Source organism: Dromaius novaehollandiae, chromosome 4 (assembly GCF_036370855.1).
Source record: "Dromaius novaehollandiae isolate bDroNov1 chromosome 4, bDroNov1.hap1, whole genome shotgun sequence".
In the NCBI taxonomy this organism is placed as follows: domain Eukaryota; kingdom Metazoa; phylum Chordata; class Aves; order Casuariiformes; family Dromaiidae; genus Dromaius; species Dromaius novaehollandiae.
Window position 1 is genome coordinate 35,445,480 of NC_088101.1, and position 12,790 is coordinate 35,458,269.

General features: G+C 44.1%; 1 protein-coding gene across 1 annotated transcript in view; it reads right to left on the reverse strand.

Moving 5' to 3' along the window:
- RNF150 (ring finger protein 150) overlaps positions 1–11,901 on the reverse strand; it is a 129,981-nt gene extending 118,080 nt beyond the window's left edge. The window contains exon 1 of the mRNA XM_026106141.2: positions 10,988–11,901. Coding sequence (XP_025961926.1) covers positions 10,988–11,453 — 466 coding nt within the window. The 5' untranslated portion in view covers positions 11,454–11,901. The remainder of the gene's footprint in view (positions 1–10,987) is intronic.
- Between the last annotated feature and the right edge of the window lie 889 nt (positions 11,902–12,790).

The window sequence follows — 12,790 nt, forward strand, 5'->3', positions numbered from 1 at the left end:
GGAAGGGAAATTCAGCATTGCAAAGGGGAATTCAATTTCTTTAAACAGTATTTGTAATCAAATGCATGTATTGATTCCTGCAAAGTGTAATATTTGAGTTGGGAAGAAGTAAGGTCTGTGCTTTGGGGTGGAACCAGTGCCTAAAGCTGGTAGAAGCTGATGAAAAAGTAATATATCATCAAAAAAGGAAAGGGAAACGGAACTGTTTCTGAGCCTGAAAGTCTGAGACATAAAATATTTCTTAAAATGATTTTTTTTTCCAAATTCAATTGTAAGATCTTTTCTGGACAGCAAAAACTTCCTAAACAGAGGTTTTTTTGTTGAAAACTCATTTCTCTACTAAAGAAAAACAGTTTTGATGGAAAAAATCCTGGTCAGTTTTTCTAATGCCCAGCAGGGGAAACTTAATCGTCTTCTGCACGAGCATGAAGGAGCAGGATCTGCCTCTTACACAGAGGGGACAATAATTTAGTCTTTTAAGAATTCATGAAAAAGACTTAAGTGTTCAGCACAAAGCCATTCTATGCATAGCACATGTGCTACGTCTTACTGGCAGCCTTCCATTCATACGCAGCACTGCCACACTTCCTGACTGCTGGTTTCCCACTCCTCTGAGCCTACCCCGAGCAGCAGACAACAGCCAGCAGATGCTCTTTAAAACTGGAGTCAGCTGCAAAGGGAAAGCAACTGAAAGTGTGTAATCCTGTTCTGCTTCCCTTTACAGTCAACTACATACATAGAGCAATAACCTTTGGCTATTGTTGTCAAACTGATGAGGGGGGAAGGAAAGGACAAAAAACCCCCTAGAAGAGATGCAAAGTAAGTGCAGAATGCATAAACAGGAAAATGAAAAAGACAAAAAAAATGGGTGAGAAGATCAAGGGAAAGATGTATCTGAACTTCAGAAAGTAAAGAAAACATACATAAACACCTGGGGGAAAAGCTAAGCAGAAAACAATGAGGAAAGAAGGGAAAATAAGGCAATTGAGAAAGACATCAGAGACAAAATTATAAGAAGACATAATAATTTTTAATACAACAGCTCCTAGATTTCCAGTGTGAAAAAATTTGATATAGTATTTAGTAATGGACAGACATGGATTTCAGGGACAACCAGATGGTACTTCAAACACATGGACACACACAAGAGTGATAGGAGATCACACAGAGAGATTACACAATCTTGCAAAAGCTGCCTCGCTCAAGAAACATGATACTAGTAGGTAAAACTATGAGCCAGTAAGAGTGTAATAAAATCTTTAAAAAGGCATGAAAGGGGAAAGCACCTTCTGCATAACTATAAGAAGCAATCATGAATGAGACTGCAGCAGCAGACTGTCCTGTTTTAAAGATTTTTCAGAGTAAAAACACAGACATGCCCCAGAAATAGAGCCAAAGATTTAAGATACTCTAATATAGAGTTTTCTGCAAGGGTAAAGCAAAAGCAGAAATGTATTTATGTCTTTTAATAGAAAACAGTGAAATGGAAAAAGGAATATTAACATTTTAGCTAGCATCACAGAACACAAAATCAGAGATCGTTCTCAGATACTGATACAGAACTTCTGTATCATTGGAGAACCCAAGAAATCTTTTACAGTGCAGTTTGTTGGACACCCAGAGCTTTGATCTTGAGGAACTGGAATTACTGTTAGTATGAGAGTAAAAATTAGGTGCACAGGATTCTCAAGTGCTCCACAAATCAATTTAGACAAAACAATAAAACCATACAGCTTATTAAACTGATGCCTTCATTTCATTTTCACACTCATCTTAAGATACGGAACATGTATGTTAACTAAGGATGGATGTATAGGAACTATCTACTAGGCTCTTGAGTCCAATGCTATTACTGCAGTGTAATGTCAGACACATTCAACACAATATGACGGTGACTGTGCTAGAAGTGAGTATATCGACTGGGACTGCAAGACCAAGCAATAAATAAAGCAGCATAGTATAATGTGTGATTTATAAAGCTGGAAGCCCGAGATTAACGTGATGCATATTTCTCTTTAAAATACTTGCAATATCTGGGGAGATATCCCCACAATGACTTGCAAAAGAGATTCCTTATAAGAAAAGATTTTTTAACAGTAAGAGGGAAACCAAAGAGCGTATAAAGAAGGAAAGCCATCCAAGGTAGGAAACATTATGAGGAAAAATAATATCCGACATAATAAAGCCAATGTTCAAGGAAAAAAGATGAGGTATATAGATGAATATGTCAGTAATATGGGGCTAGCTTGGTGGAAAAGGATCCAGAGAGCTGCTTTGTTACAGAACACGGGTACCGCTGCCCAGCGTGCTAAGCAGTGCTGTCTCTTTGCTTGTCCCTCGCTCTGAAGGGCAAGGGACACCTACTACACTGCCTCATACTGCAAACTCTGCACATTACCCAGTGCCATGTAGTCCTCTCTCATGACAAAGGCTTCAAGACACTGTGGAATATAAATTCATTAAAAAAAAAAAAATCTATGCATCATTAACTGTGTAGCACAAGGGAGCACTTGCCAAACTCATCCTATACCAAGTATCCCTGGAGAAACCATATTCCTATGCAGATATAATGCTTCTGTCCATGTTTCAGTATACCAGATATACTCAACCCAGGACTCTATGGAGTTACACAGTCCCAATTTATGCTTCTGTGTTTTCAGAACCAAAAAGATAAACATTTTCTTTTTTTTCCCCCTCTCTCCAATTTTGTCTCAAACTGCAAATACATTTTCAGTAAAAATAAATGGGCTATCCTTCCAATTTACAGCATGGAATATTACAAACCTAAATACAGTTAAATATGTCAAATTTGAGATTGAAATTCTGACAGACCCTTAGGTCTAGCAGTGTAACTGAATATCACTATGATTACACTGTCAGAAATAAATGAACAGGCACTTCACTTTATTGATGTTATTTATAAGTCACCCTTGAGCGAAAAGAAATGAATAATTATTTCAAAAAGCTATTATATCTTTAAGTAGTAAAGAATCCAAGATGCTAGCTTTTCATATTTCAGTGTAAGAGAGTAATGAAACAAATTGGTTAATCTTTTCATCATCTCTTTCACTTCTCCTTGGTTCAGAGTTCTGAGGTTTAACTCAAATAACTTACTGAAGAGGAGCCAAAATACAAATAATGCCCATGCTAAGCCTCTCTTGTAAAACAGTTGCATAATGTTGTTGTCTCACAGACAAACCAACATTCATAACTTTTCTCCACCTACTAAAACTGGTGTAAAAAGGGGTGTTTCCACAAATCCATATAGTATCTTGAATCCAAACCTAGTGTTTCCACCAGAACGGTAAGTTCACCTTAATCAGTGATTTACAGCCTGACCTGGCTGGAGGACTACTTCTAAGGTGCCAATGAAAGATGTCTAAGAGAAGTAAGCCTACTGTTGATGGCTTAAATTCACAGAAACTTCATTTGCAAAAGTGTAAGTTTATAAAGATTGGGAACCACTAATATAGACAGTGGGGCAGACCATAGATATAAAGTCAGTAGATTTAACACAGTAACAACATTTTAAAAGTTGATGTTTTACTTAAGTGGTTTTGGTTTTTCTTCTCCAGGTAACAAAAGCTGCAGTTCATCTTTTGAGATACTACATCTAAATGCACTCATAAACAAGCAGGGTGCTTTGGGGAGTCCTTGACCCCTCTTCATCCAGACTCAGACTAGTCAAACTGTGCTGGGGCCAACATGCAGCCCATCCCTCTAGATTTCCTTCCTGGAGCAACCCAACACTACGGAGTGAAATGAGAGAACTGGGCACTACTTAAGTCCTGGGTGACATCTCACTACAGAATCAAGACCCTGCAGAGTAGGCCTGTTTGGACATAGCCAACTACAAAATATTTTATCTCCTCTTTCTACACGCAATTGCCATATACTCCCTTGAGACTCGTTGGTACGATGCTTAAAGTTGGCTTTCAACCTTATTTTATAGCAGCCATCCTTCCGTGGGGATAGCTTTCTGGAAGTTCTGACAACAAAATATTGCTGCAGGATATATTATTAGTTTAATACCCTCCTACATTTCATATGCCTTGTTTCAGCACCATTCAGCTGCTCACATAGACCTCATTGGGTTCTGAAGAATCCCAGGATTCTTTTCTTCGCAAGATGCTAAGCAAAAAAGCACTGTGCCAGCAGTAGGTGGTAATACTGTAGGAAGCAGTCCTGCATTAGCAAGGTGACAGATTACATGAACTCCTCGGTCTTTTCCATATCTGATTTCCACGAGTCAATGATTGCATTGTTCCCTCCCTTCTGTATCAAACAAGCCATCAAGCGGCTAGCACTCAAATGCAACTCAAAGGGCAAAAGTGGGCCTTGTCTTGAAATGAATGCTGTTTCTGTGGAGGTTAGCTATGCAGAAGTTACTGGGAAGCAGAGAAGCAGTTGGGCTGTTCCTTCATAAAGATCTGACTCTTCATCAGCCTGGCTCGTGGTGTAAGGAGACAGAGGTCACTTGAAACTCAGTCATCTCACATGATAATGCGCTATGAGCTCCACCAAACAAACAAGGCAAGATAATAGGCTCTTTTAGTCCTCCCCTTACATGAGAAAAATAGAAAGCGTCCCTTTCTCTTACAAGGAAAAGACACTCTTAAAAAGCCGACACAGAGGTTGCTGTAGGTTTCTCTCCCCTTCTGCTTAAAAAGTCCCTGGGCTCTGTGATGTACCATGACGGAGGGGCTAGCACAGAAATATATCTGTGTGAATCTGTGAGCTACATCAGAGTTAAAACAATAGCAACAGACTGCCAAAATATCCTAATAACACAAACTATTAGGTACCATTTTAAAGTCAAAGTACCAGCGGGACTAGAAGAAACAGCGATGAACCATCACTGTACCAAGAGTAAACCATTCCCCTAAGGACAGTACACCAAGAGGAAGAGCTCCAGTTTAACAGCCAGCAGTTAGAATCAATGGTGATAAAGATCTGCTTCCAAGGAAGATTTTCCTCTTGCTGCGTCACTTTTTCTGCAGAGCTGAAGAGAGCACTTGTATGAATAACACTGTGAACAAGAGCTGCAGATAACCAAGGGGCATGCAGGAATCCAGCTGCTTTGCAATCAGTAAGTCAAGTTTGGAGGATCAATACAACCTCCAGAGAACCAATACTCCACCACTTTGTAGGGCAAGCTATATCTTACAACTTGATTCAAAATCCAATGGACTTGCTGTGTTCCCATTGACTACAATGGGCTTTGGAGGAGATACCCAAGCCATTCAAGTAAGATTAAAAGCATATGCAAGATTCAACATGGCAAGAAGTGTATCTTCTTAATGACACAAGTCAGTCCCCAGTATTAAAGTGGCTGTCCCATGTAGGACCAGAAACTACGATTTTTTGTTGTTGTAGTCCTTGGAGGCCAAAGTTATCCTTTTTAACTCAGTTAAAGCTAAAGAAGTTATCGATATCACAGAGTCACCTCACTGTTTGGCATAAATGAACACAGTTGCAATAGAAAAGTCCACACTGCAACACTAGCAGAACTGGTAGGCTAAAGTGTGGCTCACTAGCCAACTCAGCGGGACAGCTTGTCGGCAATACTGCTGGCTCTAGCCAGTGTTATAAATCCCAGACTGATAAACACTGGGAACTGGATTTTCAAAAACTGCTGGCAGCCAGGCCTACCTGATGGATCCAGGACTCCTCTACGTTCCTAAGGATGGGAGCACATCTCAGCCATGCTCTCATTTCATGATGGAAAAGGCTCAGGGATGTACTGATCTGCATATCCTTCCCCTATTGAGCTTGTTTGTATTAGGAATGAATCTCGTGTGCCTAGAACAGAAGATAGTTACGGCAGGCTCTGGATGCTTGGAATTTCCATCCTTGATTAATTCACACTTATCCAAACCTATTTTCAGCATGAATGCTATCACCACATTTTCCTCATGAGAATTCAACAGAAGTTTAGGAAAGCAATTGTTTTGGTAAAGGAACAAATGAAAGTAGCTACCGTATTGAATTAACTCTTCAAAGAGAGAAATTTTCAACTTCAATGTCATTAGAAGAATCTTCCAAATTACGTACACAAATTTTTGCACTCTCAAAATCTTTTATGCCATTTCACTATGTGCAAAGAGGCACTGTGCATTCCAGTCAGGCAGTGGGAAAGCACATGCTTTGCATTCACATAAAAACATGGACCTGCAAAGGGCTGCTCAACATTAGGTCATGCCCTATAGGCACAGGCCGACGGCCATGGCTGAAATTCAGCTTTATACATTAAACGTTTTATAGTCTGTAGAAGCAGAGTATCAGAGGAAGAATAAGTTTCAAAAGAAAACCCTGCTTAATGTATTTGAAGTCTGTGGTTTAGAGCAGAAAAGTAAGATTTACCCAATCGCACATTTAAATCCATGCCTGTAAAAACATTCCAACATGCTTTGCATCCAAAGGCAAGAAAACCCAGCTTTTGTAAAGACGACCAAAACTTCTAAACACTTATTTCCAAGTGCAGTACAATGAAAATATGGTAGGCCAAAACGCTAACGATGGCAGGAAAGGCATGTGTGTCCAGTCGAGGTTCTATGGAGCACTTCTGTTCTATGGCTCAGGTGTCTGTATTTTAATTCGTGCATCAGCACAAGTCCTAAAGCTATAGAACAGTCCGAAGCCAAAACTTACTACCGACACATCTTAAAATGTGTGTAAAGGATGATTTCATAACCTGAACCAAGGAATAAGAATCTGAGCTCAAGGGAAGCAACTGTCATTGAAATGAAGGGGCATGGATCATGGCTGGCCACATCCATGGTATGTGTGTAAAGAATCACACCTGGCTTTGTGGTGTTGCCCTCCTCACATGATTGGGTGCACACATGCTGCACTTGATAGGGCCGAGAAGGGAGAGAAGCAGCTAGAGTCATCTTAGACCACCTCGGAGAATTATGTCTCAGAGAAAAAAGTACAGTTGACAGTTACTGCCAGCGCGTACAAGCAATTACAAAAAACAATGAGGCATCTGCCTCTCATGGAAAACAGGCTGTCATACATGCAGCATGTGACTCAAAATTTGTGATGGAATGCACTGGAAATGCAGAATGCAGCACCATGTAACACTGCCTGACTCACATCTGCCTCTGGTCCGAAATACTTAGGATGCAATTTACTTCACATAATAATCACATCCATATCGTGAGATACTCCGATGCACCCCAGAAGTCAAACTGAATGTTCTAAACTGTACAGATTATTAAGGATTTTTTTTATACCTCCACATGAATCATGTGTACCATCACAGTTAACATCCCTCCCTAGCCTCAGGCACTTAACTTAGGTGCCTAAGTGGTCAACCTAGGTTCCTTCAACAGCTAACGAAAGCTGAAGAGAGGGAAGCTCTCACCTTGAATCAGCTTCTAGAAGAGCTGCTAGCTCTCTCCATAGCATACAGAGGGAGTGTAATGGCATTTATTAATACAGATAGTGAGAGTACTTCCAATTAATACTAAGTTATTAAAGGTAGACGCAGCAGCCTTTTCAAACCTAAATAACAGATAGTTTGTTCTGAGTAACAAAAAATGCCAGAGCCTAGGATGACATTATGGATTATTTTCCTGGAGGAAAGGGAATACCCTCTCTGTTATTAGAAAGCTTTTCTACTAGAGAAGTTGATTTAGGAGAGACAAAAAGCTGTTGAAATTGAGAAATTCTAGGCGCTTTGTTCCTCCATTGGTTAAAACCTACTTAGGCAGAAAGCAAACACAGTTGGACCCAAAGCTCCTACTCCTATACCCACAGTTCAAGCCAATAAAAATAGTGATTCACAAAGGCTGTAGCAGACAATGCAAATGCCAAGCATCTCCTAGCTCTAGAACCAAAGACCTCCGACTCTGTGAACGCAGATGTCACAACTCTACCTCATTCTTCTGGATGTGTAAGCAATGACCTAAGAACAGGTTCCCTGAAAGAAAAGGTTTTAAATATGGTAACTGAACTGGTTCAAATCTAACACTTGCTCTGTTCTGTCTAGTGCACTACATATAAATCCTAGAAAGTTATATCTAAGGATTTCCATAACAGGCTTCAATATAACACTGCCCTTTTTTTGGGGGGGGGGGGGGAGGGGAGTAGGAAGGGGGTGGGAGAAAGGAAGGTCTACCAACCCTCTTTCAAATGCAATACTGTCTTGCTACAGTTTCTTACAGATTTTAAGATCAGGAGGTATCATTTTAGCAACGGGTTCATCGGCATGCATTGCAACTGAGAACAGGCAACCTAACTGGATACACAGCTGTGAAGTAAGAGCTTTGGCAGAAGAGCGAGCTTTGGGGAGAAAGTGGGAGGAAGGGTAAAGGGTTATGAAATAATAGGGTAACCTGGCCAGGAGGGGGAATGAAGCATAGGGGTAGAGGTGAAGAAATTAGAGTGGAGGTGAGAGAAGCAGCAAAAGAAGAATGAAAAAATAGGAGAAAATGATGACAGCAAAAGAAAGAAGAAAAGAATCCACATGAGGACCAGTAATTCTTTAGTAAGGGCAGTAGCCAGTTATGCAAGAGGAAACTATTTTCTATAAGGAAGGAGTTTAAACTTAGATATGAAATCTAAAGAAAAAAAAATCTGTGGGAGAAAAAAAAATGTAACATCATATTTAAATTGCTTTTTTAGGTCACATTTCAACTCCCCTCCCTCCCCCCTACCCAGTATTTTCCAGGATAGAAATTTCTTCTTCCCACTACAGGATTTGGCGTGGGCAGAGCACCGCAGATGCTGCTGAACTCAGAAACCGAGAACCTGATTCATTCTTCCCTTGAATCTTGTGCTATCATTTGCACTGGGACCAAGCGAATGTCAAAGGCTGTAAGTCAGAGAGAGAATTTTTCACAGCCTGCGCACTCACTTTGTGCTAATGTAGCACTGGTACAAAAGGAAGAGCAAAGGTAAATCCAATTCTGAATCTCTGCCACTTCGTCAAATACTTTTTTTTTAAAAATAATTTTTTCCTCCTTCTCCAACAAACTTAGCTCTAAAACTACTCTGTATTTTGATTGCACGCAGAGAGCAAGTTATTCCCTAAGGTAAGAGCAAGAATCATTTTTCAACTTCACAGAACAATACCCCTTTTCCTTAAAAGGGATGCGATCAATCAAGAAACCCCTTTGGTCTTGCTGATCACACTCAACAAGTCTGGATTATTATCTGCAAGTTTCCTTATATTTCAACCTATGGCACAGTATAATCACTTGCTGGGTATCAGTTCAGTATTCAAAAAGGATTCTCAAAATAAGCAGTAAGGAGTCATATGACATAAAAGAAGCTATTCCCATGGTAAGTGATACAGTGCTCATATTTTTGAAAGCTGGGGCCACTTTGAGTAAGAAAAATTCCTTGCTTACTTCATTTTGGACTTTAAAACAAACAAAAGCTCTAACATTTTAAAAGGTTAGACACATTTTTACTCCCACTGTTTCTTAATAAAACACCATTTGTGTGGGAAAACAGCTTAGTGCATACTTTAAAAACAGGCAAACCATTAATTGATCCAACATGTTGGCAGTTTTCAAGAAACTCACAGACAAGAGCAAGTGATGCATCTTAAGTTTTGAAACAGCCTGAGCTTGACTTTAAGGGTGCCTAAGCAACTATGCTTCCTTACTGTTGCTATTGCTTATTAAATAATATGTGATACTTTAAGTTACAAGAAGTACAACCTCAACAGCTACTAACCATATGCAGGTTATAAAGTACAGTTTTAAGAAACTAGGAGGTCAGGAGTTTCTTGTTTTACAAAACACACAGAAAAATACTAAAAATTGAAAAAACACCATCCTCCACTGATCCCATCAAAGAAACACAAATTTGTCCAAATAAACAGTTAATCTCTTAAGAGGCTGAACACAAGAGGTTCCCAAAGCACTACTTTGCATCAGCAATGTTATAGCATTAGTAGGGCAACAAATTGTTTTTCAGCACATCCATGCTAGTTAGTTTGCTGGGAGACTTTAAAATGTCATTAGAATAATATCCTGTTTTGCAACCTTTCTGTGTTTCAATTTACCCCCAACTCTGCTAAGATTCAATTGGCATGAAACAGCTGGGCATGATTAGTTATTGGATGCAAACCAAAGAGAGATTTCACAATAGGTGGCATTTTAGTCTCCATGGAATAAGCTGCTGGTATAAAAGACCAATGACCCCTGGCAGAAAACACTGTCCCTAAATATAAATCTGGTGATCTGTTTTTAAAATGTTATTTTCAGATCAAACATTGCTACAAAAACAGTGTTTTTGTTTGTGGGCATAACCGCAGGTTTGGGTTGTTTCTAACAACTGGACTTAGGTTCAGTTCAAGCTGACCAGCGCATACTGGGACCCGAGCACCCATGTGCAGGCACTGCAAGCCCACACCCTGTCACAGGGTTCACCTGGGGAGATTCGCACCCTACTCCCAATCCCAGACAAAATATCACATGTTCTCACCAAATCAGATACTCAGCATTCCTACTCGGCCCCGCAGCTTTTACACCACCACAGAAAAACAGAAAAGAGTGCGGACTCTGTGTTCCCTATTTTATTGCACCTCTCTCCTGATAACCATAAGCCATAAACATTGCGCTCCTCCTCCTCCGAAGGTCTCGATCACACCTATTCCTACCTGGCACCTGCCGGAGGATCCTCAGGACCCAGCAAAGCCTAGATGGTGGGCTCGGGGTCCCTCCGCTCCTCCGAGCGGCCCAAACTTTACAAGCTCCTGAACTTGGCGCACATCGCTGCCGGCGGCACGCACGTCAATGCCTCGCCAGGGCAGCGCGGAGAGGAGTGCCTGCAGCCCCCCCGGGGGCACCCTGGCGAGGCCCTGCCAGGAGGTGCGAGGAGGACGCCTGTCCAACCACCAGCTCCTGCCTGGGGGGCCGCACCGCGCTGGCAGAGTGGGCCGCCACACAGGCCCCGCCATGGGGAAGTGGGGCCCGGTGGGCACGCGGCGAGGGCAAGCATCGCGCCTCCTGGGCGGGCCACCACTCACCTGCATGGGGCATGGTGATGGTCTCGTTGGCGTTGCTGGAGCCCACGTTGTAGATGACCACGGCAGAGGCGTTCTGGGCGGCGGCGTGGCGGATCTTGTCCCTGTAGGTGCAGTTGCCGCGCGGGATGAGGGCCACCCAGCTCTTGCCCGGCGCGGGGGCGTTGAAGCGGGTGGCGGGGTCGCAGGCGTAGCGGTCGGTGGGTGAGGCAGAGAGGGCCACCTGCCCGCGGGCGTCCTGCTTGGGCGACTGCTCGCCGTAGCGCCCGCACTCGCTCTTCTCGCTGCGGAGCTCGGCGCTGCCGCCCGCCGGGTCGGCGTAGGTGATGTTGACGAAGGCCGTGTACCACTCCTCCTTCTCGGCCACGGTGAAGTCCAGGCACAGCAGATGCACGAAACAAAAGGACAGCAGCCATGTTGAGAGAGCCAGGCTGCGGCACGCTTGGATCACAGACATTGCCATCTTCATCTGCCGGCCCCCCCGGCCGCCCGGCCCGCCCCCGCCGCCTGCCTGCGCTGTGTGTGTGTGCGCGACTGGAGCAGGCGGCGCGGTGCGAGGCGGTGCTGCTCCCGCCGGGCTCCGTGCGGGAGGAAGGGGGGAGGGGAGCCCTCCCCTCCGCAGCCTAATTCATTTCGGGGCCGCCGGGCTCCCTCGGGCTCGCCCCTTCCCCGCCCGCCTCCCCGCCCCGCCGCCTGGCTTCCCTCTGCCCCTCTCCCCTCCCTCGCCCTGCCCGCACAGCTGCCGCCGCCGCTGCCAGCGCAGCGCAGCCGGCAGCCGGGGGAGGAGGTGGGGGGATTTCCACACACACACAGAGGCGCGCGGCCGCCGGCTCGCTCGGGGCCGCGGGCGGGCGGCGCCGGGCGCCCGCGGGGCCGCTGGCTACGAGGCCGAGGGGGGCCGCCGGGTGCGGGAGGAGCGGAGCGGAGCGGAGCGGCGCGGCGGCCCCGCAGCGGCACCTGCCGGCAGACGGGCGGCCCCGGTCCCGGCCCGGCGGCGCGGGGGCACCTCCCCCGTCCCGCTCCCCTCTGGGGTGCGGCGGCGAGCGAGCCCCGCGGCGGCCGTTGGGCTGAGGGTAACGGTCGCTTCGCGCGGGGAGAACGCGCAGCCTGAAAAGCACCAGTATACGGGGTGCTTTTTTTTCAGTCGCACCTCTAAATTTTAATTTATCCTTGATCCCCCCCCCCCCTTTTCTGACTGCTGTAGGACAAATTAAAAAACACGCCCGCACACACAAACTTATGCTCTCTTTGGCTCTTGCTGAAGCGTCTGCGCCTTTTTCTGTCAGCGGCAGCACGGAGGGGTAGGTGGTCTGACAGGAGGTGGGTTCCTCAGAGAAACAGAGCTCTTGGGCTATCCCGAGGACGTGTCTGTTGTTACTGCAAACGCGGACGTTATAATGCAGTTACGCTATACAGTTTAGCGGGGAAAACGCTTGTTAAATGCTTTTTAAATGCTGCTTACGTTTCAGTGTCTGCGTTCAAGCTTTAAAATACAAACTGAATCAATTTCTCACTATACAGCTGTGAATGATGCTGATGAGCGCATTCACCAAAGACAGGTGAGCTACTGACATAAACACAAATGCTCAGTGTGAAACCTTAAAAAATGACCGAGCACTTCTCTGGAAACACTCAAATGCCAAGGACAGGTGCAAAAAAGAAAAGCTTAATCTTGCCTCAGGGAAAGCCCAGATTTGGGAATTTTAATGTATCAGACTTCCAGAGTTACTTTTTTTGGCCAAGACTTAAATGCTTTTCATACCAATATACAACAACATCAAAACACAACTGACTAGATTCATCTAT